General features: G+C 54.4%; 10 protein-coding genes across 10 annotated transcripts; 7 read left to right on the forward strand and 3 right to left on the reverse strand.

The window, feature by feature from the left end:
* Window positions 1–485: 485 nt before the first annotated feature.
* On the forward strand, window positions 486–3,296 carry HMPREF1541_05770 (uncharacterized protein; the record flags this gene model as incomplete). The annotated part of the gene is made up of 1 exon (XM_008720107.1): window positions 486–3,296. One exon carries the CDS (start codon window positions 486–488, stop codon window positions 3,294–3,296), a length of 2,811 nt encoding a protein of 936 aa, XP_008718329.1.
* A 291-nt stretch (window positions 3,297–3,587) lies between these two features.
* On the reverse strand, window positions 3,588–5,738 carry HMPREF1541_05771 (uncharacterized protein; the record flags this gene model as incomplete). Its single annotated transcript, XM_008720108.1, has 2 exons — window positions 3,588–5,389; window positions 5,441–5,738. 2 exons carry the CDS (start codon window positions 5,736–5,738, stop codon window positions 3,588–3,590), a joined length of 2,100 nt encoding a protein of 699 aa, XP_008718330.1.
* Window positions 5,739–6,296: 558 nt separating this feature from the next.
* Window positions 6,297–8,210, reverse strand: HMPREF1541_05772 (mitochondrial Rho GTPase 1; the record flags this gene model as incomplete). The annotated part of the gene is made up of 1 exon (XM_008720109.1): window positions 6,297–8,210. The coding sequence occupies one exon, from the start codon at window positions 8,208–8,210 to the stop codon at window positions 6,297–6,299; it is 1,914 nt and encodes a 637-aa protein (XP_008718331.1).
* Window positions 8,211–8,775: 565 nt separating this feature from the next.
* On the forward strand, window positions 8,776–9,770 carry HMPREF1541_05773 (uncharacterized protein; the record flags this gene model as incomplete). The annotated part of the gene is made up of 4 exons (XM_008720110.1): window positions 8,776–9,132; window positions 9,181–9,287; window positions 9,341–9,518; window positions 9,582–9,770. The coding sequence occupies 4 exons, from the start codon at window positions 8,776–8,778 to the stop codon at window positions 9,768–9,770; spliced, it is 831 nt and encodes a 276-aa protein (XP_008718332.1).
* A 652-nt stretch (window positions 9,771–10,422) lies between these two features.
* HMPREF1541_05774 (uncharacterized protein) lies at window positions 10,423–11,953 on the forward strand (the record flags this gene model as incomplete). The annotated part of the gene is made up of 5 exons (XM_008720111.1): window positions 10,423–10,465; window positions 10,516–10,619; window positions 10,668–10,830; window positions 10,965–11,081; window positions 11,136–11,953. The coding sequence occupies 5 exons, from the start codon at window positions 10,423–10,425 to the stop codon at window positions 11,951–11,953; spliced, it is 1,245 nt and encodes a 414-aa protein (XP_008718333.1).
* An 862-nt stretch (window positions 11,954–12,815) lies between these two features.
* HMPREF1541_05775 (uncharacterized protein) lies at window positions 12,816–14,954 on the forward strand (the record flags this gene model as incomplete). Its single annotated transcript, XM_008720112.1, has 2 exons — window positions 12,816–13,173; window positions 13,219–14,954. The coding sequence occupies 2 exons, from the start codon at window positions 12,816–12,818 to the stop codon at window positions 14,952–14,954; spliced, it is 2,094 nt and encodes a 697-aa protein (XP_008718334.1).
* Window positions 14,955–17,011: 2,057 nt separating this feature from the next.
* On the forward strand, window positions 17,012–17,593 carry HMPREF1541_05776 (uncharacterized protein; the record flags this gene model as incomplete). The annotated part of the gene is made up of 1 exon (XM_008720113.1): window positions 17,012–17,593. The coding sequence occupies one exon, from the start codon at window positions 17,012–17,014 to the stop codon at window positions 17,591–17,593; it is 582 nt and encodes a 193-aa protein (XP_008718335.1).
* A 218-nt stretch (window positions 17,594–17,811) lies between these two features.
* On the reverse strand, window positions 17,812–19,949 carry HMPREF1541_05777 (uncharacterized protein; the record flags this gene model as incomplete). Its single annotated transcript, XM_008720114.1, has 2 exons — window positions 17,812–18,821; window positions 19,193–19,949. The coding sequence occupies 2 exons, from the start codon at window positions 19,947–19,949 to the stop codon at window positions 17,812–17,814; spliced, it is 1,767 nt and encodes a 588-aa protein (XP_008718336.1).
* A 582-nt stretch (window positions 19,950–20,531) lies between these two features.
* Window positions 20,532–21,239, forward strand: HMPREF1541_05778 (uncharacterized protein; the record flags this gene model as incomplete). The annotated part of the gene is made up of 3 exons (XM_008720115.1): window positions 20,532–20,651; window positions 20,705–21,106; window positions 21,213–21,239. 3 exons carry the CDS (start codon window positions 20,532–20,534, stop codon window positions 21,237–21,239), a joined length of 549 nt encoding a protein of 182 aa, XP_008718337.1.
* Window positions 21,240–22,005: 766 nt separating this feature from the next.
* On the forward strand, window positions 22,006–22,569 carry HMPREF1541_05779 (uncharacterized protein; the record flags this gene model as incomplete). The annotated part of the gene is made up of 3 exons (XM_008720116.1): window positions 22,006–22,043; window positions 22,093–22,209; window positions 22,260–22,569. 3 exons carry the CDS (start codon window positions 22,006–22,008, stop codon window positions 22,567–22,569), a joined length of 465 nt encoding a protein of 154 aa, XP_008718338.1.
* Between the last annotated feature and the right edge of the window lie 566 nt (window positions 22,570–23,135).

The following is a 23,135-nucleotide window of genomic DNA, read 5'->3' on the forward strand; positions in this document are numbered from 1 at the left end:
CAAGCAGCCGCGTGTATCCTGGGCTGGAGGGAATTGGAAGATGATCAGGCACGCTGTGACGCCATTTGATGCGGCTGTGTTCTGCCCTAAACCCTAAGCCAAGAGCCCGCAGTTGTGGCTGAGTCCAGGGCGGCGCTCGTGCTGCGGTCCCGTGAGGCTCTCTCAACTCTCAACACGATTGCCTTGTTACTGTGCCCCATCTCATCGTTGTCATGTGGCAGGCGTGGTACGAACGCTGGTTCTGACGCTGTGTTGACGTCGCTTCGCAAATCTTGAGACGATCCGAGCCTCATTGCTTCTATGTTCACCCTTCATCTACCCCTTCTAACCACTTCGTAATTCAGCCCAGGCGGCGGATCCCTGCTCGTATCCTTACCACGAGGGGGGACCTTGTATTACTATCGGCACCTAGCAAATCTAGAAATCAATTGAGTGCCGCCGCATTGGATCGCTTTCCAGCTCTTCTCAACACCTTCAAGAAGGCTATGGCTGATGCTACTAGACCTTCGGCGGGCTTCCTGGGCTCGCTCTCCCCATGGACTAGAGCGAGCACACCGCCGCCCAAGTCGCCACAAGTCAGGCCATTGAACCAACCCGAGGGCCTGAGGCAGTCGACAGGTGTCGATCACGCAATAAGCATCCGACCCTCTCCCAATCTGCATCGGTATCCGAGAGACTGCCCTCCTCTGAGAGCGCGTTGGTACTATGCTGTTGATGTTGCCAAGCGGAAACCCCTAAGTACCGAAAATACATCTACCGAAAACAAGAAGCCCCCCCCAGCACCCAAAAAATACATTGCCTTCTCCACCACCGACTCACAAGCATTAGAGAAAGCCTACCAGTCTCTAGATGAGGGAGAAGCTAGTCACGATGACGCAAGCCCCACCACTAGTACTCGGGTTCCGGTCAACGAGGATTATCTGTTCGATGTCCACATCGAGAAACGTGAGCTCGAGCCAGCTTACTGGCTAGGACCAGTTTACGATGTCAGACGTGGAAGCTGGTTCTTCCAGGACACCTCGACCACCTTGAGGCCATGCGATGAGAATCTGGCTAATCAATTGGAAGAAGGCTACCTGAAGGTCACCCCGTGGCGCAATCCAGCTTCATCTCGATCTCAATCTCAACCGCGAAGCAGACCAAATTCGCAGCTTACAGAACCCGGCTCGGCCCAGAAGCCAGACGGCACAGCAACACCCTCAGAGAGCCATTTTGCCGAGCAGCCATCAAACAACAGCTATCGCCTATTTGGATCTTGGATGAACACTATGGTGACCTATCAAGACGGTAACGTTGCATATCTGACGCAAGACGATTTCATGTCCCGCATGAGTGTCACCATGTGGGAGCGCTTCGGAACCTATGGTGGCGTCAAAGTTGTTCGTGGTTGGTCGGAAGGGACCAAGGCGGTCGACACAAAACCTGGTGACAAGACCAGTGCTCAAGACAAGCGTCGGTCAAGAAATATGACCTCGGAAGCCGATGAAAAGAAAGACGAGACCGAAGTTCCGCCGGAGAAAGAAAAGAAGCGGACCGCACTCGAGAGACAGCTCTCCTCACTTGCCGGTCTCGGCGGTGAAGAGAGTGAAGCGGATGCGAAGGACGCCCAAGAAGAGCAGCAACGTGAAATGGAGGATGCTCGAGAAAAAGACGGTGAAGACCAAGAACGTCAGATCGACCATCTCGTGCTTGTCACCCATGGCGTCGGCCAGCGTTTAGGATTGAGACTTGACAGTGTCAATTTCATTCACGATGTCAATACTCTACGAAAGACGATGAAGGCTGTGTATGGCTCCGCGCCTGACTTGCAGGCTGTCAGTGGAGATCCAAAGAATTGTCGTGTTCAGGTCCTTCCCATTTGTTGGAGACATCTCCTCGACTTCCCGAAGCAGAGCCTAAAGCAGAACCGTAAGGAATTCGACATAGGGGATGCAGAAGCCCATCTCGATGATGAGTATCCGTCTCTCCAGGATATCACCGTCGATGGAGTCCCAGCGGTACGGAATCTCATCACCGATCTTGCCATGGATGTTCTGCTGTACCAGAGTGCTTATCGGGAACACATTGCTACTATTGTTCAAAAGGAGTGTAACAGAGTCTATAAACTCTTCAAGGAGCGAACGGGTTTCAAAGGTAAAGTGAGCCTCTGTGGGCACTCTCTCGGAAGTGCAATCTGCTTCGATCTCCTCTGCAGGCAAGACGAAGGACCTCGCACACGACCTAGAAGAGTTTCCAGCAAGACCATAAAGGAGGCCGGCTTAGAAAAGTCAGACTTGAAGTTGAATTTCCCGGTCGATAACTTCTTCGCACTTGGATCGCCGATTGCCCTCTTCCAGATGTTGAAAGGACGCACCATCTCCGGTCGGAGCACAATTGCAGCTCAGGATCTTGCATTCTCGCCCTTCGATCCCGATCCTCTGGGAGCCGACCCGTTTGAGAAATCTTCAACAACTGCTGCAGCACAAACTCGCTCAAAAGACCTCATACCTATCACTACCTCATCACCTAAATGTGTCGACTTTTTCAACATCTTCCACCCTACAGACCCTATCGCTTACCGTATTGAGCCGCTGATCTCCCCCGCGATGGCCTCTCTCAAGCCTCAACCACTACCGTACGTCAAGAAAGGTCTGTTTGGTGCGCCTGGAATCGCCAATATAAGCCAGCGAGTGGGCCAGTCTGTCATGTCTAGCTGGTATGGCTTAACATCTGGCGTCGCTTCTAGCCTTATCAATCGGAGCTTAGGCATCACTGGCGAGGAACAAGCGTTGCCTCAGGATAAAGCCAGACCCCTGCAGCAGCCTACTACGCTGCCCAACGGCCAGCAGGTTGTTACTGATGCCGCCGCAACTAGTGGCAAGAAGCAAGAGGCTGTGGCCGAAGCTGCCAAGAAATCTGGCACTGATGAAGTGCCCACGTTGATAGACGGCGAGATTGAGACACTGTACGCGGGTTTTCAAAAGCGCCGTCGATCCGGAGGCAGTGCTGCATCCGATGAGCCGTCAGGCCTTGCCCTCGAGCTCGAGCAAGATCGCGGACGAAAGCTCAGGCGCGAGGAAGCAAAAGTCAAAGCCCTCAACAGCAACGGTCGAGTCGATTATCATATTCAGGAAGGCATGTTTGACATGTCTCTCCTCGCTAGTATCGCGAGTCATCTCAGCTACTGGGCGGACGAAGACTGCACTCACTTTATGCTTGGGCAGATTCTAAAGAAAGGCAGATCGAATCGCGCTGAAGGGGACAAGGTGAAACAAAGGGTGGCGGATCTTGGTGAGATTGATATCACGGCTCTTTAGGAAGGCAAGCGCGAGGGACGAGATGCATGTATGTGTTGCAGAGTTGGTTTTAGCGATTGTCGAGTGAAGAGAGGGACGACTAGCTGAATTTCGAATATCCTCACGAGCGAATACCCTTAGATCGAAATAGCAATGACACGCGCAGCCATTCTTTTGACCACTATCATCAGACTCTTACAAACAACAATAATACCTTCATGGGTAGTTTTATCTCACATAGCAACCGCCGCCTGACTATGGTGCAAACTATGAGAGACCTCCGCGAGCAGTCCGCTGTCCCATCTCAGCTGGCTAAACCCATACCTTGAACACATATCCCCCGCCCGGCGCGGTGCTGACCCTGACCCTCCTCTCCTCCTCCTTCTTCTTCTTCTCCCCCCACTCTCCCCCCTCCTCCATCCCGCCCACTCCCCTCCCCGTCCCACCACCGCCGCCACTCCTCCTCAAACGCGACGTCACAAACCCCTCCCCGCGATCCACATCCTCGCCGCAGCTCTTCTCGCCAAACGCCGCAGCGCTCAGACCCCTCAAGCTCAACTGAGTCGCCACCTCTCCGATCCCGCGCTCGTGCTGCACGGCGCGCCACGCCGCCACGCCCAGCCACACGCCCAGGACCGGGTACAGCGCGCACAGCGCGATCAAAGGCCACAGGGCGGCGTGGGGGATGCGGGCGACGAGTACGGTGTGGCGGGCCTGCTGCGCCAGCACGGTGCGTGGCGTGGTGTAGGCGCCGATCTTGGCGAGGATTTTGGTGCTGTAGAGGTCGGCGAAGGTGGAGGTGAAAGAGGAGGGGTAGACGGCGGCGATGGCGGCTCGGGTCAGGAAGTCTTGGAGGTCGTAGGCGGTGTTGCCGATGCCGGTGTAGAGTTGGGCGCCGTGGTAGATTTCGAGGAGGGTGCCGTTTGGGGTCGGGGTGTGGGAGAGGGTGGAGGGGAGGAGGGAGTTGGTGCGCGAGGTGTAGCTGTAGGTGACGTCGTGGGAGGTGGTGGCGCAGGTGAAGATGTAGTCGACGTATTGGTTGCCGGCGGGGGAGGTGAGGGTGAGGTTGGAGCTGGGCGAGAGGAGGGCGGAGGTGGGAGGGAAGGAGGAGATGGAGGAGCGGGCTGCGAAGGTCGTATAGACGGGGTTGATGAGTTGGGCGTCCTCCAGAGGGAGGATGTTTTCGTCGAGTTGGCCTGTGTCGTTGTAGCCTGCTGTGTTGTAGATTGTTTGTTGGTCGGGATCGGTGAAGAAGGTGTACATCAAGTTGGCGGCGGGTTTATACATGAGTTCGGAGCGGTAGGGATCGGGGGCACGAGTTCCATCCGCTTCACTGATGTTGGGAGTTTTGCCGAGCGTACCGTGGAAGGAGTTGCTGCAGGAGAAGTTTGTGTAAACGTCGCTTGGACCCCAGGTCGTGAAATTGCAGTTGTTGGGTGACACTAGGTTGCAAGTTGTAGATACGCCAATGGTGGTGGCTCGGTAGTCGGTGCTGCTATCGAGGCCGGTGTGTGCAGGAAGAAGATACGCCATCTGAGTATCGGAGGAGGCATCCACACGTGTGAGTCGAATCTCTGAGGTTGTAGACGTGTTGTGGGCCAGTTTGACATTTTCGTTCTGCTCCTCGATGAGGTTAGGGTCTTCCCAGCCGATGGCTACCGAGCAAGGCCAGCCAAAATGGTCAGTGCGATTGAAGCTCAGGCAGGTGGAAGAAAGAGCACGACCGAACTCCTGACTCGCGGGTTCGGAAACAATCTGGCTGAACTCAACAGTCTGCGTTACATAATGAAGAATGCTGTCGGTAAGGATTACAGCCCAGGCCAAGAACAGAGCTAAAAGAAGGACGACAGCAGAATGATTCACCACTGGCGGAAGGCCAGATGTCCTTCGCCTGGAGAAAAAAAGCGAGATGTAGTCTCTGAGCTGGTCGACAGATGCCAGGAGCAGCCCAACGAGAAGACCCATCTGATGCGGCGTGGGGAGTGAAGAGGCATCATCATCCTGAGAGGCATTCCTCAGGCGTTGTGAGGCCAGCAGTGCGTAGAGTGACATTATCAGGGACGAGAGCATGGGAGCGACAGTTGACAGGAAGCTAGCCAGAAACACGATCCTGGCTGGTAGTTGTTAGTGGGTGATATCACTTTGGCGTGAAGAAAGAGGCTCACTCGCGGAGAAGTTGACAAGAACGTCGCTATCGTAGTTGTGGCCATGGTCATCCACATCGAGGGCATTTTTCCCAGGGACGATACGGTTGGCGAAGACAATGACAAGTAGTATGGTCGACAGTACAGGGACAGGGACGCAAATGACCAGCGAAGGCCACAAGACGTACCTCAGCGGACTGCGAACAACATGCTTGTCTGGCTGGTCATGACTTATTGTAGTGTGTCGAACGAGGGAGTGTCTAAAGGCTCTCGGATCCGATGGCAGGTTATTTTGAAATTGGTTTGCGTATTCAAGCATAACTCACAAGTCGTCAACGCGCTCGAGGTACACTGCACAAAGCAGCAGCGCCGAAGCATGCGGTGGCCTGGTTGAATATGAATGAATAGATAACTTACCTCGTGCTAGAAAGAGGATGTGACCATCAGGTAGTAGACCCGACTACCACAGCTCTTTGCGGATGACCCACCATACACTGCGGTTTCATCCAGCCTGGAAACATTGACAACGCTGTATGCATCCATGGTGGTCACGCAAGCGGTCACCTAAGCGCCGTTCAGTTCGAGGCGCTTGGTTTCACCGTTGCCAAGACTGCCGCTAACTGGGCGCCACCACGTTGAAGGCTTACCACGCTCACTTTGATGGGCGCTCAGCTCTTAAACGCCTGGGTGTACGGGATCTGTCTTTGCGCCCTAGGAAGAATTGTGCAGGTCGTACTCAGTGATGTGTGACCTGAGGTTAGCCGGGGATATCACAAATAATTCATTCGCTCCGGTTTAGCGAGGTGGCACTACTGGCTCTGGACGAGGCGGTGGAAGAAGGATAGAAGGGTTCCAAGCGGCTGTCTGGGTGTGTTACTCAGCTGGTGCCGCTTGCTGCTCGCTTCCATATGATAACAGCTGCAGTGGCTGCGCAGACTACGGCTCCAAATGCTATTCCATATCGCAGCAATTTTCCGTTGTCCTCATCCTCTAGCGGTCGTGGATAGGCAGTTATTGGCTCCAGACCCGCCTCTGATATAGTGACGAAAAGTTCCTGTATCGACGGCCATGTCACACTGGTATGGATCGGCGGCCCTTGAGGCATCCGTTCCACCTCGGTGGTATACTCATCAGGCTGATATTCGGCTCGTTGGGTAGTTCGGTCAAGGTCGGCTTTCAAAGCCACGTATACCGACGGCAGATCGTTTAGATGTGGGTGGTTCTTTCGTACCATAGGAACATACGCAAATGAGTCAGGATCCGATGAGTCGTACGTGTAAACCATGACATCGCACTGATCAAGCAGCTTGCTCTTGTTGTCGAGCACGGCTGCCTCTGATTCGCCCAGTTCTTTCAGAATGAGATAGCATTGCCTCCCGCCAGGGAGCTCGACTGTGTTGACAGCTGTTCTGGGCTGGATCGTTGGCCGATATGTTTGGCTAAAGGGCTGGCCTAACAGTGCGTCCAGCAGATACGACTTGCCAGATTGGGGAGGACCAAGCACATGAGCGAGGATCACATTTCGTCCCGTCCGGCCAGGGCGCCTCCTCCGTTTGCGCGGCTTGGTGAGCTTCAAAGCCGCCGTGGTATTCGGGGTAGATCTGTCTGGTGATTCAAAGCCCAGATATGCGAGGTATTCAAGGGTAGTCTTCGGTGACATGAACGTAGTCATTGACCATTGGGCCAGCCATCCCTGTAATGTAACGTGTCCGGCGTCGTTGCGTACTGTACAAGAAGGGAAGTTGTACTCTAGCCAAGAATGGGGAATACCTGGCGTGGGCGCGAAGAGGGCGGCTAGTTCCTGGTCATTCAAACCACCGTCATTGTCACGATCTGAAGTGAGGAAGAGGTCCACGAAGAAGCGGTATCCCGCAGGCGACAGTTCTGCGGAGGCAAACTCTGGGACCTCAAGTTTCGGGTGAAGGAAAGACTCTTGCAGGGACAGGCTATCGGTGTATTGAAAAGTTCGCAGAATGATCCAAACTGTCTCGTGCCGACCTTTCTCGGCGTACAGCTTGTTGAGCAGAAGAAAGCCTTGTACCGTAATTCCGTGCTCGGTGACTGCATCTAATGACATGCTCTCGATGGTCTCTTTGATGTTTCTGAGGTCATCTTGGTTCAGCGTCTTGTCAAAGCACTTAAGCTGAAACTCCTCCATCTCCTTATCATTGAGAAAACCGTCTTTGTCCTTGTCACAAAGATAAAATATCCGCTGAAGCGCCGCGATTGCAGGAGACTTCATGACTGACTCTTTGGCGTCGAAGAGCGGGGCGATGGGATGCGTGACAGCCTTTTGGCAGAGGAAGAAAGCTTCATTGACATTGAAATGCTCTCGGGCACTGGTTCGAATGCACGAATCGATCTCCTTGAATTCTGCCATGACTGGTAGCATTTCCTCCTCGACGACTTGTGCCGAGGTGACCTCCTTGTCCACATCTGATTTATTGGCGCACAGTATCACTGGCAGATTGACACCGAGGGAACGAAAGTATGGCATCCAGAAAAGCGCAACTCTTTCATAGCTGTAGTGATCCGAGTAGACCAGGAGAATAACATTCGACTTGCGGACTTCTCGTGCCAGGTTCGGACGCTCTTGTGGTAGGGCAGAAGTATCGACGACGGTTGTTGTCACGTTCTCAGGGGTGCCAATTGCGGGAGGTATCGTTATAGGCGGTAGAACGGGCTGTATCTTGTTGCTGACAAAGGTATCTTTGACTAGAGATGCCACCAGACTTGACTTTCCGCAGCCCTCGTCGCCGCAGACAGCTATCCTCACATCTCGGTGGGTCATTCTGTGTGATAGGTCTCGTGGTGTAGGACAGCCAATTCTCCAAAACCTGCGGCGCTGTTTGAGATCGTAGGGTAGCGGCTGGTGCTACCGGCGACGATTCATCATTGTTCTGATCGCAGGAGATAGTCAAGTCCTAACTGCGCCAATAGTCAACAAGTAGGAACGTATGCGGAACAGAATATAGATGATGTGACGAGCGCGTTGGTCGCGACGTGACTCGCCAAACTTGCCCGGCCCGGTATCTGGTGCCTTCCGCCCCGCCAACGCCCATGGCACGCCAGGGGTGGATCCCCGCCACACTTTCACTGCCTGAAGTTGGTTGGGGGTGCAATTGACTTCACCGAGCCATTCGCACCGAACAGCGGTTATTGCAGTCTGCAACTGGCCTATAAGATTGTCCAGATAATCATTGACAGGTCGATATCGTTGCCCACCGGTCTGGTCATTGCCCTGTAAGCCAAGGATAGGCTCTGACTCACTGCAGAGCTGAAGGCTGACAATGCAGCAAAAATATAGGACTGGTTTTGACGCTCGTTTTGAATTTACGGAGCTACGGCCGATAAAGATGGCATCGTCTCTAGCTTTCTGGGACGGGATCGCCTCTGACTGGGACAGAGAGATACGAGACGTTGGCAATGATTACTGGACCTATCTGCAGAAACCAGCTCTGGAGCGCATGGTTGCACCCAAGGCTGGCGAACATGCACTCGAGCTTGCAACGGGAAACGGTCTTGTTGCACGATTCCTTGCCCAGTACGGCGTAGACGTCCTGGGAACGGACGGCAGTCCAAAGATGGTGAGCCTAGCGTCCGCGCGCACGGTGGTGGGTGAACCCAGTGCTGGGTCCCTCCGCTTCCAACAGCTCGACGTCAGTAGCGAGTCAGAGGTAGATGCGTTCATCGCCGAAAGAACGGCTCAGCTTGTGTGTGCCATGTCCATCATGAGCCAGGCCAGACGCTCACAGCTCTAGGCCGGCGGTGCGGATATTGTGACGATGAACATGGCCATAATGGACATCGAAGACCTGCAGCCACTCGCCAAATTGTTGAAGCACTTACTGAAACCCGTTACTGGACGGTGAGTATATATTATGTTACGCAAAAGTATCACCGTTGACATCCTCCCCTCAGCTTCGTCGCGACATTACTTCATCCGTTCTTCTTCACCAACAATGCCACCCGAACTGTGGAAGTCGACGAAGACGCGAATGGTCGGCGGCGCGTCGTCAGATCCATAAAAGTGAAAGAGTACCTTGAGGTCGCGCCACACAAGGCAGGACTCTACCTACCACAGTCTTCTGCAGACGACGTACAGGTGAGATGGTATCACGGAAGAGCTGTTGGACGACCCACCTGACCAATGCAATAATAGGTGGTCTTCCACAGACCCATTCATGCGCTGCTGGCGCCGTTCTTTGCGGTCGGCCTTGTCGTCGATGCTCTAGAAGAGCCTAATTTTGATGAGAGCTTTATGGATGAGACTCGGCCGTATGGATCCAAAAGCTTTACCCAGATTCCGAAAATACTAGCACTCCGGCTCAGGCTGCCCAAGCCGGCTTAATCTGCGAGAACTCGGTCACCTCGCAAATAGAAGATGCCCGGCGCAGCCCTGCTTCTCACTTTGCAGACAGCTTGCTTGGCAGCTGCCTGGAGGCTACTCGTAAGTGGCAGCTAGATTTTGAGCGTAGGAGGCGAATCATGATGTCGATGGTGCATTATAGAGTCTTGCGTGTTCGTAAGCACTCAAACGGTCGGCTGCTATTTTGCACGGGCAAATCTAGGCACTGCCACACTCGCTCCCGCAAGCCATCTTCTTAGGCTTCTTAGGGCGGGCCCAGGGTCCTGTGGGGCACCCCTCGGCATGACGCCCAGTAGCTCCGAGCTCACAGCCGTTCGCTGCGGCGAGTGCGGCTCGTGCGGTTCACTCTGCATCACACTGCCTGTTGCTTGCTTGCTGATCAGGTCGTAGGCATTGGCGTGCTCCTTCTCCTGTACTGCCATCCGTCGTGCGCACGTCTCGTGGCGTTGACCCTCGCTCCTTCCGTCACTAATATCTAATACGTCGCACCCGTCTGACGACGTCGCCCTCGACCCCTCCATTCCGAACTGCACTATAGCCGCAGTTTCCGTACTCCGGGTGCGAGGCCTGAATCTATATTGGAAGAGCGACGAGGACCACAGCGCAAGCAATACAGCTTGCTCGAGACGCTACAATGCCTCTGAACATTCACAATCCGTTGCCCGCTTCTATGCGAAGTGAATGCCCCGTCCTAATGTTACACGGCTATCCACTGACTCCGGCGCAGGCGAGTGCAAAAAGGCTGGGAAGATTCTGGCTTCCTTCGTCGACCCTAGGCAATCCTTTGGCCCTGACAAGGTCATTCCGCCATCGGTTCTAGGGAACGCAAAGGTAGAATGCATTGCCCCGCGATGTTTCACGAAGCTCACATAATGGCAGGGCCTTGCTGTCATCACCGTCTTCAAGGCCGGCTTCCTCGGATCTGGTCGATTTGGCTCAGGTATCGTCGTTGCGAGGCTGTCGGATGGCTCGTGGTCGGCTCCTTCAGCAATCGGCACTCTGGGAGGAGGTTTTGGAGGCCAGATCGGCTTCGAATTGACTGGTGAGTTGTCTTGCAGCCATATGTCGGCGCGGATGCGAACTTGTTCCTTCACCAGCGGCATCCTCTCATCCAAGTCAATCCATCATTGTCCTTAGGCCGGTCCGTTGCAGATTGACTGACATCATCCGCCATAGACTTCGTCTTTATTCTGAACGACTATAACGCGGTCAAGACTTTCTCGCAAGCAGCCAGTGTGACCCTAGGTGGCAACGTCAGTATTGCTGCGGGCCCAGTCGGGCGCAATGCTGAAGGTGAGCAAACCCCCCAAATAAAGCTCGGTACGACGACGTACTAACATACGCCAGCTGCTGGCGCCGCAAGTATGAAGGGCGTGGCAGGTGTTTTTGCTTACAGCAAGACGAAAGGCGCTTTTGCTGGGGTTAGTTTGGAGGGATCTGTTCTTATTGAACGACGGGACGCCAATCAGAAGATGTACAATGGCAGGATAACGGCTCGCCAACTCCTGGAAGGTGCCATCCGTCCTCCGCCTGCAGCTGACCCACTGATGAATGTCCTGAACACTCGTGTCTTCTCGGGCGTGGCGGCCGGTGGGGACAGCATGTACAATGACATGCCAGTTTATGACGACAACCGCGATAACGTGGTATGGGAAGGTCGATCTGGTGAGGCGTTTGGTGCGGGCGTACGCAATCACCGATCTTCCACTTTTGGATCTCGGAATGGCGACAACGAATACGAATACCGCGACTCTCCTCGACGTGCGAATACATGGCAGGATGACGTATACGATCAAGGCTTCAATGGACCTCAGCGAACAAATAGCTCTCGGGCCAATCCGACCGAGACATTTGACAGCATGAACGGCAGAAGTCGATCGAGTACACTTAACAATGACTATAGCTATAGCGACAATAAGCCAGCTCGACCCACCGCACCCAAGCCCATCTTCCGACAAAAGACTGGCCTAGGTGATCTGAGGTCGGATCAGGCAGTCGCGCTCTTCACATTCGAGGGCGAGCAGGAGGGCGACTTGTCTTTCAAGAAGAATGATGTTATCACCATCACCAAGCGCACAGAAAACAAGAGCGATTGGTGGACAGGGAGGACCGAAGACGGAAGAGTGGGGATATTCCCTTCCAACTACGTCGAGACTGCGAACTAGGTTATGATGAGAGGGTCGTGCTTTGGCAGATTACGAATCTTTTAACTCGATTTCCCCGGATACCGTTACGACACATCATCAGCGCCGGCGTCATGTTTCAGCTGTGCAAAATCTGCTGCTTATGCGACGAACATGATCGGTGGATATAGATGGAGTATGCGATGCTTTGCCCGACCTGCAACTTTGACCCCTTCGGCGCTCAGCCTTTGTGAGCAACGTGTCGGTTCTACTGCTGTGTGCGCTTTCCTGCTTCTACCAAACACGATCAAGCCGGAGGCTGTAATCCTTCTGGTCAAGCTTGGGCCCTGTTGTAGCATGAAGACGACCAAGGCTGCAGCTGTCCAGGGGAAGGCTGACCCCGGCTGTACCTTCCGTATCAAAAGACGCTGTCATTTGATCCATCCATTTCATTGCGCCTTCTTTCAGCTCGACCTTTCGCTCGTCCACTCGTATAAGCAGGATGTTCTGCTGCATCGGTGGACGCCTTGTTCTCGCTATGGCGCCATTGAAGCCGGCCAGTAGCAGCTCCAACCGTGATGCAAACCATCTGGCTGGTTTCAGCCACGCTCTCTGTGCCCATCCGTGAGGCTGAGCGACTCAAGCCTCCCAGCAGAGTGGTGTCAAATCCCATCATCTCATTGCTTACACGGTGAGTTGCAACTTGAACGAGACGCATGGCAGTCTGTGCACAGAAGTGAACGATGACTCTACATGCATCATTGGCAGATCCTGACACCGCCTTGTTGCCTGCAACATTCGTGCCATCCATGTGATAAGCTTGCCACCAGCCCTGCAACCTCTGTCTTCTGGTCTTTGTCTGCTTGGTGCTGCGTCAAGACTCAACTACCACCATTCTCTCAGCATGGCTAACCTCGACTGGCCTCTCTCCTCCCCATCGTTCAACACTAGTCGCGATCCACAGTACTACCACAACGACTTCACCAGCGCCTTGCCTCAACCGACAGACCCTTTACACGTTCCAATCACGCGGTCTAGCGTCTACGATGTCAGCTACACTCCGGATACCAGACCGAGGTCCAAAATAAAGCCATTGATATGGCCTGCTGTCGCCATAACAACACCTCTTGCCCTGCTATCTGCAGCTTTGATGGGTCTTGTGTTCGGCTATGGCGTTCGTCCTCAGCAGAGCATCTTCAGAAGTGATGACGATCAGTCGTATAGCTACAGTAAACCATACGTGCTGGTAGACTTCTCCGCAAGTACGTATGCTCGGCCTATGCTGGAACCTAGCTAATTGTTGGTAGCCCGACTCGTTTTTGCAGCCAGCTTCCTCTCGACGGTTGCGCCGCTGCTGACCAGTTTCATCATGACTCTGTGGGGTCTTCTAGCATCTCGTACCATGAGCCAAGCCTCCACTACTTCGCATTTTGAGAGACTTCCGACACCGTACCAGCTCTCTATCCTCATAGGTCTGTGTCTGGCGTCAATGGAGCAGCTGAGAACCTACTTCGGCTACGTCTTCTCGCGACGGCGAAAGATCGCATTGCCACCCGTACTCAACAGAGCAGCATTGGTGTTTACACTTTCAGTGTGCCTGGCTACCGCAGTCTTCATATCAGACACAGTTCTGCATTATGTCACCTCGACTATCCTCTTTGACCGTGTTAGTATCACGGTCGAACCAACGAGAGCCTACGGCTATGGACTGTCACAGATATGCCTTGACTTGAACCGAATCAAGGACAACTCCGGATTCCCCTGTTCACTGCCAGTTGGACCTGTATTCGATGATGCAAACAGCACAGCCAAGTATAATGAGATCAGTAGGCTGCAGGCCAATATTTCTTCAGTAAGCCAGATCCGCATGACAGGTGTCAGTGGGATGAACGCGGATGTTGCAATCATGATTCCCAACCCCAACACAGTCTCCGGGGCCGAGGACTATCGCGCCGTCACCGTCGGCGTAGCGACAAGCTGTAACCTGGTTCCCCCTGGACTGTGCGATCTGCAAGCGACTGGCAACAGAAGTACTTTTACCGATTTTCACTGCTCGGACAACTTCTTCGGCATGCTAGGCAAAGCACCAAACGTGTCTCTCACAGATGGCACCAAGGCCGAGGATCCAGATCTATCCCCGCTGTCGTTCAAACCTTCAGGCAACTTACAATATTCCTATTTCACGAGCCCCAATTTCGATGTCATATACAACCCCGAGTCGTGGGATCCCAATACCAACCAGCCGAACGATCCCGAGGAGTCGCACATTTTACCGGACGACAAACTCATAAATCCTATGTACGTGGGATTTGCCGCACGGATCGGCCAGTTGACATTCACCGAGGGATCCAGCATGCCATTCTCAGACATGATTTTCGACAGTGGGAACTATGTTGCCGATTTCATCATGTCGTGTTCGATAACGTCCTACACCGTTGAGTATACATGGTACAAATCATCGGTCCACAACGTCTCGGCCACCCCAACGCCGAACGGAACCCTCATCGAAGTGTTTCACGGCGACCAGGTCTACAATACAGTAGCCGGAGGGGCCTTTGACTTGCAGCAGAATCTCGTCAGTGCAGCAATTGCCGGGAACGACACTGAATCGTTCCTCAACAAGTGGCAAGATCTCTACTCAGTCAAAGCGATGAGTCATATAGGCGGCCATCTTACGGGACGTACCAATCTTCAAGAGCAAAGGCGGGAGTCTGTTCTGGTAGCGAAGGTCCCCAAGCCCGCTCTCGGGGCACTCATTGGTTTCTCGCTAGTTTACACTGTGCTGGGAATCTGGCTGGTCATAACAGCGTACAAGGCCTCCTCCGACGAGGTACACGCTATAGCTGAGCAGTTGAGTTTGGCTGGCCTAACGAACATGGCCTTTGGTGGCTCAAAGGACAAGGAAGCGGCTGCAGCGATCACTCCGCGCTCACAGCAACCAAATACACCAAGCGAGGGTGACTATTTTAGTACAAAGAGTGTCTCTCGATCAGAGACGAGGAGAGTGAAGATCAACGGGGCAGATTTTCAAGTTTGGGTCTGACAGAATGACACTATGTCGGCCGACAGAACAAGGGCTGGTTCCCTTGCTGTACGCCCCGCACCACATAGACGCGTTTGCAATCATTGCAAACAGGACCCTCGACGAAGCCGCCAGTTCAAATCGTCCACTCCAATACTTGCGATTGTGTGACGTCCGAGGACCAGCGGATGTAAAGCTCTCGTATATCAAAACCCATGAGGCATGCTAGGTCGATTGGCCCGCCATGTGCATTGGTCCTTGTCATGACCAGAAGCATGGTTCAACAGCGGAGCGTATGTTTTCCCAAAGGACGAGGTCAACAGGCCAGACCGCGGGCGTTCGCGTATGAGCTGAAGTCAAGCTGAGAAGCTAAATTGCCGAACCAAAAGAAAAGTCCCTGCCTTTCTGCCAAAGCTTCCACTCGGAATCAGCCTCGTATATGCGAGAAGCCGTCCAATCACAGCCCGGATCCGATCGGTTGCCTGTTCTGCATCGTCGCACACTAGGGCAGGTTTAGACGACCACCTCCCCGGGTGAACGAGCTGGAGCCGTCTGACCTGTTCCCCTGAGTACCGGATCTCTTTCTCGCTTTCCTGAAGCGGTGAATCATTCGAGAATGCGTTTTCAAAGGAGACCAGGCCCTTTCAGCTTCTGCTTTGCTCAGGTGGGGGCCTAACTGTTTGAACCATGATAAGGCCATCGTGCTTCGTCAATGACCGCCTTCAACAACCGCGACTGAATCCCCAGGACAGACACCGGTGAAGGAAACGACCATTCTCATTCGCTACCGTCAGACCGGGCTGCCTGGCGTCTCTAGTGCCAGAAAGTCCAGAACATGTGCTCCCGTCCGTCATAGTACTAGAGACGAGAGTCTTCCATTTCAACGCATCATTGGTTGCGTTCAGTGGCTTGCAGCTGCCTGCCCTACAACTACGCGGCCCCTGAACCTTCGCATTCTAGTACCGCAGATGGATGGATGAATGATTGGTGAAGATGCGTTGGTAGGTTAATGCAAGGCCCCGTTCGTTTCTGCGGGAGCTGGCACAGCCCTCCCTACCAGAAGTGTAAAAGTTGTAGACATAAGTATGAATGAAGGGGCTCTAGAGATGGCGTATATATCTTCGGACCTACTCGCCACTTACCAATGCACTCAAAACCATCGCGATAAGCGCTATTGTACATTTTAGACGCCGCTACAGGGCACAGGGATCCGACCATCTACGAACAGCATGCCTCCCCTCCCCCTACCCATCACGCTACCCCTTCTCCTCCTTCTATCCGCCTCTACCCTCCCAGCCCTCACCGCCGCCTCCTCCCCACCACCAGAGCAAGCCCCCCTCATCCCCTCCGCGGACCTGGCATCCCTCTCCTCCCTCTTCCTCGCCCAACCAGCCCCTACCGCCGGCCCGCCCCTCCTCTGCTGCGGCCCCACCTGCGCGCCAGGAGCGTGCAACGCCTTCCTCGCCTCCCCCCACAGTGCCGCCAATTTCGCAAACCTCTACCCCCTCCCGACCACCACACCCCCAACCCCAACATCCAAACTCAGCTTTCCCTGCTGCGGCCCCACTTGCCCGGACGGCGCGTGTCGCGGCCCTGGAGCGGTGCAGAGCAGTCGGCCCGCGCCCGCGCCGGAGACCACGGCACCACCACCGTCGGAGGGAGGGCGTCTGCGGCCGGGCCACGGCGACGGCGAGAATGTCGGTGTCGTCATCGGCTGTTGTAAGGGGTGCAAGGGCTGTCGGCAGAGCGCGGGTGGTGGGGGCGAGGATAGCACGGAGGTGGTGCGGGCGAGACCCACCGGTGGCGCCGCTGGCGCTGGCGAGGGTGAAGGGGCAGCCGTGCCGCCGAAGAAGCCGGAGGATCCGGGCTTTCAGCCGCCTAGACCGGCGCCGGAGGCGGGGATCTGCATTGGCTGTGTGGGCGGCGTGTGTTGGCCTTGTATACAGAGTCGGGTGGCGACGTTTGTGGGGTTCACGCCGGAGGTTGGTGGGGGTGATGAGGCGACGGCGACGGCGACGGCGACAGGCGAGGGCGCGGGGCAGACGGCGGTTGCGCCGGGTGAGCATGCGGAGCCGACGATGCTGTTGGCGGCGGATTATGTGGATGCGATTAATGGTGTCAATCAGGATGTGGTGCCGGTTGTGGTGCAGAGTTTTGGTGTTGGTGTTGGCGAGGATGGGACTGGTGAGGGAAAGGGGAATGAGTGGGAACTGTTGACGCTGCTGGCTAATGTGGATCTGAAGGTGCAGGAGAACTATATCAGTCGGCGCGTGCTGGTGGCCCTGGGGCTGGTGGACGATGTCAAGGCTTTCAAGAAGGGGACGGGCAAGGTGGCGGTGTTGAGCGGGCTGTTGGAGCCGATGGTCGTGGATGGCTATGTGGATGTGGATATCGTCATTGGGAGTGCCACGGGCGGTGAGGAGAACGGCCTGTGGCAGTTGCTCAAGGGGCTGAGGTGGAATGTTTACGGTGAGGACAAGGAGGGTGTTCTGGGAACTCCAGACGTTGTCCTGGGCACGAGGGTCCTGGGTGAGATCGGCGGTCTGAGTGCTGTGCAGGGTTTCAGGAGGCAGGTCGAGGCTGGAGTGAAGGTGCTGGGCGTTGGGCACTTCGTTGGCGATTCGACTCCGGAGAAGACGCCAGGGAAAGATGAGCTTTGAGTCAGAGGCAATGGGCGAGGCAATGGGAAAGCCTGCATCTGGCTCGCAAATGCTGCAAATACGTTCGCAGAGGCCTATGGTAATCAGCTTCTATCCCGTGTGGCTCACAGATACGTTTAGCTACCAGTCGACCGTAATGTCTCCATTGAGCATTAACCTCCTATACCACAACAGTTCCTTGCATTTCTGGGTCAGCGTTCGTGATGTATTTCCTGATCTTAAGGTACATGCGTTTGCAAGGGAGCCACAGGTCGTCGAGTATCAATGCAATGAACACCAGCAAGAACGCGACAGGCGTCAGGTACCCTTCGCCTTCGCTCGCCTTCGCTCGCCTCGAAGGCTTGCCGGGTATGGTAGAAGCAGACTCGAACTGCAAACGTAGTGAACTTGTGCGCGAAGGCTAACCACACTGTCGTGGTCAGGACAATAGAGAGAGTGATTGCAAATGTCGAAATTTCGAAACCGTCAGGAGTCTGCACGAAGTTCATACCGAAGATTCCGCAAACGCACGAGGTTGGAATGTAGACAAAAGCAAGAATTGTCAGACGTGTGACGGTAGTCGCTTGTTCGATGGCTTTGCGACTCTCCCGGATTTGGGTCTGCGTGAGCTCGATCTGGAGATCAGTCAAAGTCGTCTCTTGTTCGCGCCTGATAAGGAGCGCCAGAGCATCAAGCTTCTTGTGCAGAGCCGCAGCTGTCTGTATGGCCGCTGATGTGATCTCACGCATCTTTGCGATTATACTCGAAGGGATCTGCAGCGCCTCATCTCTCAGCAAATGTTCGATAGTGTCATGATGCTGGTTCAACAGCACACGAAGCGCAGATGCTCGAGAGTCAATCACCCGCACTGTTGCGATCCTCTCTTCCGTGGGCAGGTGTCGCATGACGCGAATATTTGCATCAAGGACTTCTTGAATTGAATTGATTGCAGCTGCTAGTGCCAGCATATGAATTAGACGCATAATCAACTGGGATTCCCGAATTGCACAGAAACGTGGCCATTCATATGTCCGGCACACTGAGAGAGCATCGGCGATGATGCTTGCGCCTGAGAGACCACCTGGAATGTCTGCATGGCGGCGAATTTCATCGATGTCAAGAAGGGACTCCGCCAACGAGGGGTCATAGGCACGATCCAGAACGGTCTTTACTTCAAAGCCTGTCTTCTGCAGGTCCAGGCGTGCTGCCGGGGATTTGACAGCAGGTATCGGCGATGTTAAGACCATACCTAGCCACGAATCAGACACGCAAGACGTGGTCTGACGGAGAACTCACCAAGAGAGCACCGCTGACCGAGCATACCCGATAGCAACAGAATCGTGGATGTCGTAACAATGTCCAATGTTGCCTGTCGTTCGCCGGTACTTCTCGCGTGGGCAACCTGCGATACAACTCTTCCAGGCATCACGGACGATAATCCGATAGCCTCTGCTTCCATGTACCTGTACCTGTCGGTAGTGACCAAATCAAAACAAGACCATGAAGCGTGGGCAATCTGGTCAATGCTTGCTTCGTAAATGGGCAATATACCAGCGAACGGTCGTTTGTGGCCGTTTGGACTGCACGATCGAAGGCTCATCATTCTTAACGACCACATACCGCGCGTATCGATCCGTTCATCGTATGGAGCGCGGACGGATGGAAATTCCACGAACTGCACACCATGATCGAGATGGGTGTCCAGAAGGTCTCGCCAGAGGTGTGAAACGAACACTGATGGCGCCATGCGCAGCCAGTGGCCGAAGAAGACAACATCAGCTGGGCCGATATCATCGATCAAAAAGACTGAAATCAAGTTACCATCGTGCATGTGCAGTAGATCCCAGTGTGCGGCAAGGTGATTTGGCACGTCGGCAGGAAACTTGTGCCAGGTGATGTCTGTCGAGCTTCCCATAGACACAGGCATGACTGCCAGGCGAAGGATTACCGTCTTGCTTGTCTCAAATCTATAAGACGGCGGCACATAGTCTTGCCACGCCAGGTGGGCCCACGCTGATGTTGAAATTTGTCTATTGCTTAGCCGACCATGTCGGATATACGATCCTAGCTCATGAGAGCCAGGCAAGCCGCGCCACTCGCTTTCGACACGACGAAGATAGCTTGCGTTCGCTGGCTTGGCGGTATCTCTTGCTGCCTCCAGCAAGCTCAACCACTTGTTCTTCTCGGACTTTTCGGCTTCGAGCGTGGCGTAATCTTCCCAATTCGTGACCTCTTGGATGAACTCATCGAGAATACGCGTGCGCTGTTGGATCAGATTGATGAGTCGTGCAAGGTTGTCCTCAGATAATGGGGAGCTTGTTTCAGTGTCACAGCCGGGACATGGCGTCGCTTCTCTCAAGTCAGGGAGCACTTCCATGATGGGATCAGATTACCGGCAGTGGTTGACTGACAGAAGTCATCGATCAGGCTGGGTCAGCCGGTGCTTTTGTCGCTCCAGAAGCGAGGCGACAGGGCTGGCGAGGCAGTGACCCAATCAACCACTACCGTGCAGATGGTTGGACTCAGTCATGGCTGGGCACGAACGTGACTTGCCAGCCTAGCGACTTCCGCCACCGGTCGGCTCTGCAGTCTGCAGTCTGCATCCTGCATATTGCATGATCACAGTATCCGTCGAGCATCAACGCGAGCATCGCTACAAGACAAGAGGCAGGATTGCTCAGATTGGGGCCGTATTCCAGGGTCGTCAAGATACTCGTCTGTCCGAAGAAGCTTTGGTACGTCATTGTCATGGTGATTGCCAAGCCCGTGTCCGGTTGCCACTTTACGCGCCAGGCAAACACGTTATCTGTTGCCGGGAGAGTGCAATAGTCATCGCGGTCATCGATCACTTCACATACGACGCGTTTGATGTTCGCGAGAATTCTCTGCGACTATGCAAAACCCATCACGACAGTGCTGACGATACTGAGGTAGCCCGAGCTGCCTTCTTCTGCGCGTCATGGCCTTCTTCACATGGTTATGGGACTGGCTGCTATGGATGTTCTGGGCGACGGAGATGGATGTCACGATTGTCGGCCTACAGAATGCTGGAAAGACGAGCCTACTTCGAGTCCTTGCTGTAGGTAATGCCGAGCATCCTTGCGGAACCACGTGCTTAACGTGCCAATACAGGGCGGCGAGTTCACCATCGACTCAGTTCCTACGATAGCCTTCAATAAGAAGGAAGTCAAGAAGGGTCATGTCAGCATCAAGTGTTGGGACATAGGAGGTCAACCACGTTTTCGGTCTATGTGGGAGCGCTATTGCCGCGATGTCAATGCCATCATCTTCGTGGTTGACGCCGCCGACAAGGATGCAGTGCCGGTAGCAAAGGAGGAACTACACGCACTGTTGGAAAAGGACACTCTGGCGAGCATCCCTTTGCTCGTCCTCGGCAACAAGAGCGACCTTCGCGAGAAAATGAGTGTCGATGAGTTGATCGAGGGTCTGGAGCTGAAGAAAGTCGTCGGCAGGGAGATCAGTTGCTATGGTGTCAGTGCAAAGGCCGAGACGAATCTGGAGGCTGTATTGCAGGTGAGTTCCAGCAACCCATGCCGCCTTGCCGACGCCTGGTCCGATTTGGCTTCATTGCCCGCTCTGCGTGTTTCGGGTTCGCTTTGCTGACACACTTCGTCGCTAGTGGCTGGTAGCAAGGAGCGGCAAATAGTGATGCCTATGGGCCTGCACTCGATAAGGCTGATTTCAGGCCTTCCAGCTTGAGTCCTCTTCCTGGGGGTGTAGCGAAGCCGCAGAGTAACCTCGCCGTTTCTTACTCTATCGGTCTATAAGCAGGAGTCTGCCAAAGCGGTACTTCGCATATTTTGCGCGTGTTCGCGAAGTTTGATATGGATTCCATCATCAGCATAGCCAATGATGAGTGATTTGGAAGATCCTAGGGCACAGCCTCATCCTGAAACCCGGGGAGGAACATTGCTCGGGTGTCGGCAAGCCTATGATCGCTGCCAAGCTCGCAGGGACCCTCAAGGATTGCCCAGCGGGCACCCTCATCGGTGCTCTCGGACGCCGTGCAGAGGATCCTGTTCAGCCCAATTCAATATAATCAGCTGTGGAAAACGGGGCTGATTTGCAGATATCGCTCTTCCTTCACCTCCGGCATATCCTGCATATGCAATAGCCTCTTTGACCTAATCAAACGTCATCTTGAGCCAGCAGTGCCGAGTTGGAGTGGAAGTTTGTGGCAACGCCTCCGGGCGGTTCCAAGCAAGCAAGCGGGCGCGCCAAGTTGTAAATTTCGTCACCACGTCATTAAGCCATCGAGCGACGGGGCGGAGCAGCTGAGCCCGTGAGCCCTAAGACGTACTTGTATCGCCTGCGACTGCGACAGTGCCAACTTTGCCTCTCTCTTTTCACAATCCATCATTCCACCACAACCGACCTCTTCCCATACCAACGCACCTGAGCATCGTTACACGATGGAAGACACACACCAACTCTTCGCGCGCGCAACTTAGTACGTTCAGTCCACCTCTTTCTCCACACATCACCCTAACATAGCGCAGTTGTCGCGATCAATTTGGCAGAGTATACCGTTGCAGAAGTACTTGGAGCAATTGGGGCCGTTGGGTCGCTTTGGCTGTCATTGTCATCGCTGCGCTTATCCTATTCTTCCTCATTGCGTAAGTCTCGGCCACCTCTAGCTGAACGGCAAACACTGATCGGTGTGCAGATGCATCAGTTCCCGCCGTCGTCGCAAGGCCGGTCGCAAGCCGTTCTACGGCACTGGATGGGCAGGTAATGCTAGACCTCCCTTTGGCGGGCAGCAGCAGCAATACAACCCCAACTACAACACCCAACAGCCGCATTACGGCCAACAAACCGCACCTCCCAACTACAACCAGTCGACTGGTGGTTACTACGGTCAACCACAAGGCGGTGAGGCACAGAGCTATTTTGGTGGCCAGCGAGGTGATGTCGAGATGAACAACAGCGGCTATGCGCCACCTGCTGGTCCTCCTCCTAGCAAGGTCGTTCACTAATTGATACGACACGACATCCTCCACCCTTATTAGGCAGCAAGCAATACATCAAAGCAGGTTTTCTATTGGCAGCGATACACGGGCGACATTGGCTGGCGACAGCGTTTGGAGTTGGACAGTGGACGGGTTGTTTGTTTGCGTGCTACGGTGCTACGAAGTCAGCACGCGAAATGAGTACGGCTATCAACGAGGCACGCAGATTGCGATCACCCCAAGGATCTTCAGCAAGAGGCTGGACACTCACAACACAGTCATGATTGAGTGAATATGTCTTAGACGTACTTGGCCGACACTTTATCCGTTCAATGTACGCATTAGGATACCCCTCATAATTAATACCACCGTCGCTACGGCACACGCACAGCATGATGTATTCCGTATTGCGCGCCCTTTCCCCCCCGTATAGACCTTACTTGGCCACGTTTCAGGCTATGCAGGACCTGTTTTTAGTGTCGATCTCTCGCTCCTGCGCCCCATACTAACCCAATATGGGCTCGTAGAACCCATTTTCCCGCATGGCCGCCCCTGCACAGCTGCATGCGACTCTTCAACTCAGCCTCCTTTCG

This window comes from Cyphellophora europaea (assembly GCF_000365145.1).
Source record: "Cyphellophora europaea CBS 101466 unplaced genomic scaffold supercont1.5, whole genome shotgun sequence".
In the NCBI taxonomy this organism is placed as follows: domain Eukaryota; kingdom Fungi; phylum Ascomycota; class Eurotiomycetes; order Chaetothyriales; family Cyphellophoraceae; genus Cyphellophora; species Cyphellophora europaea.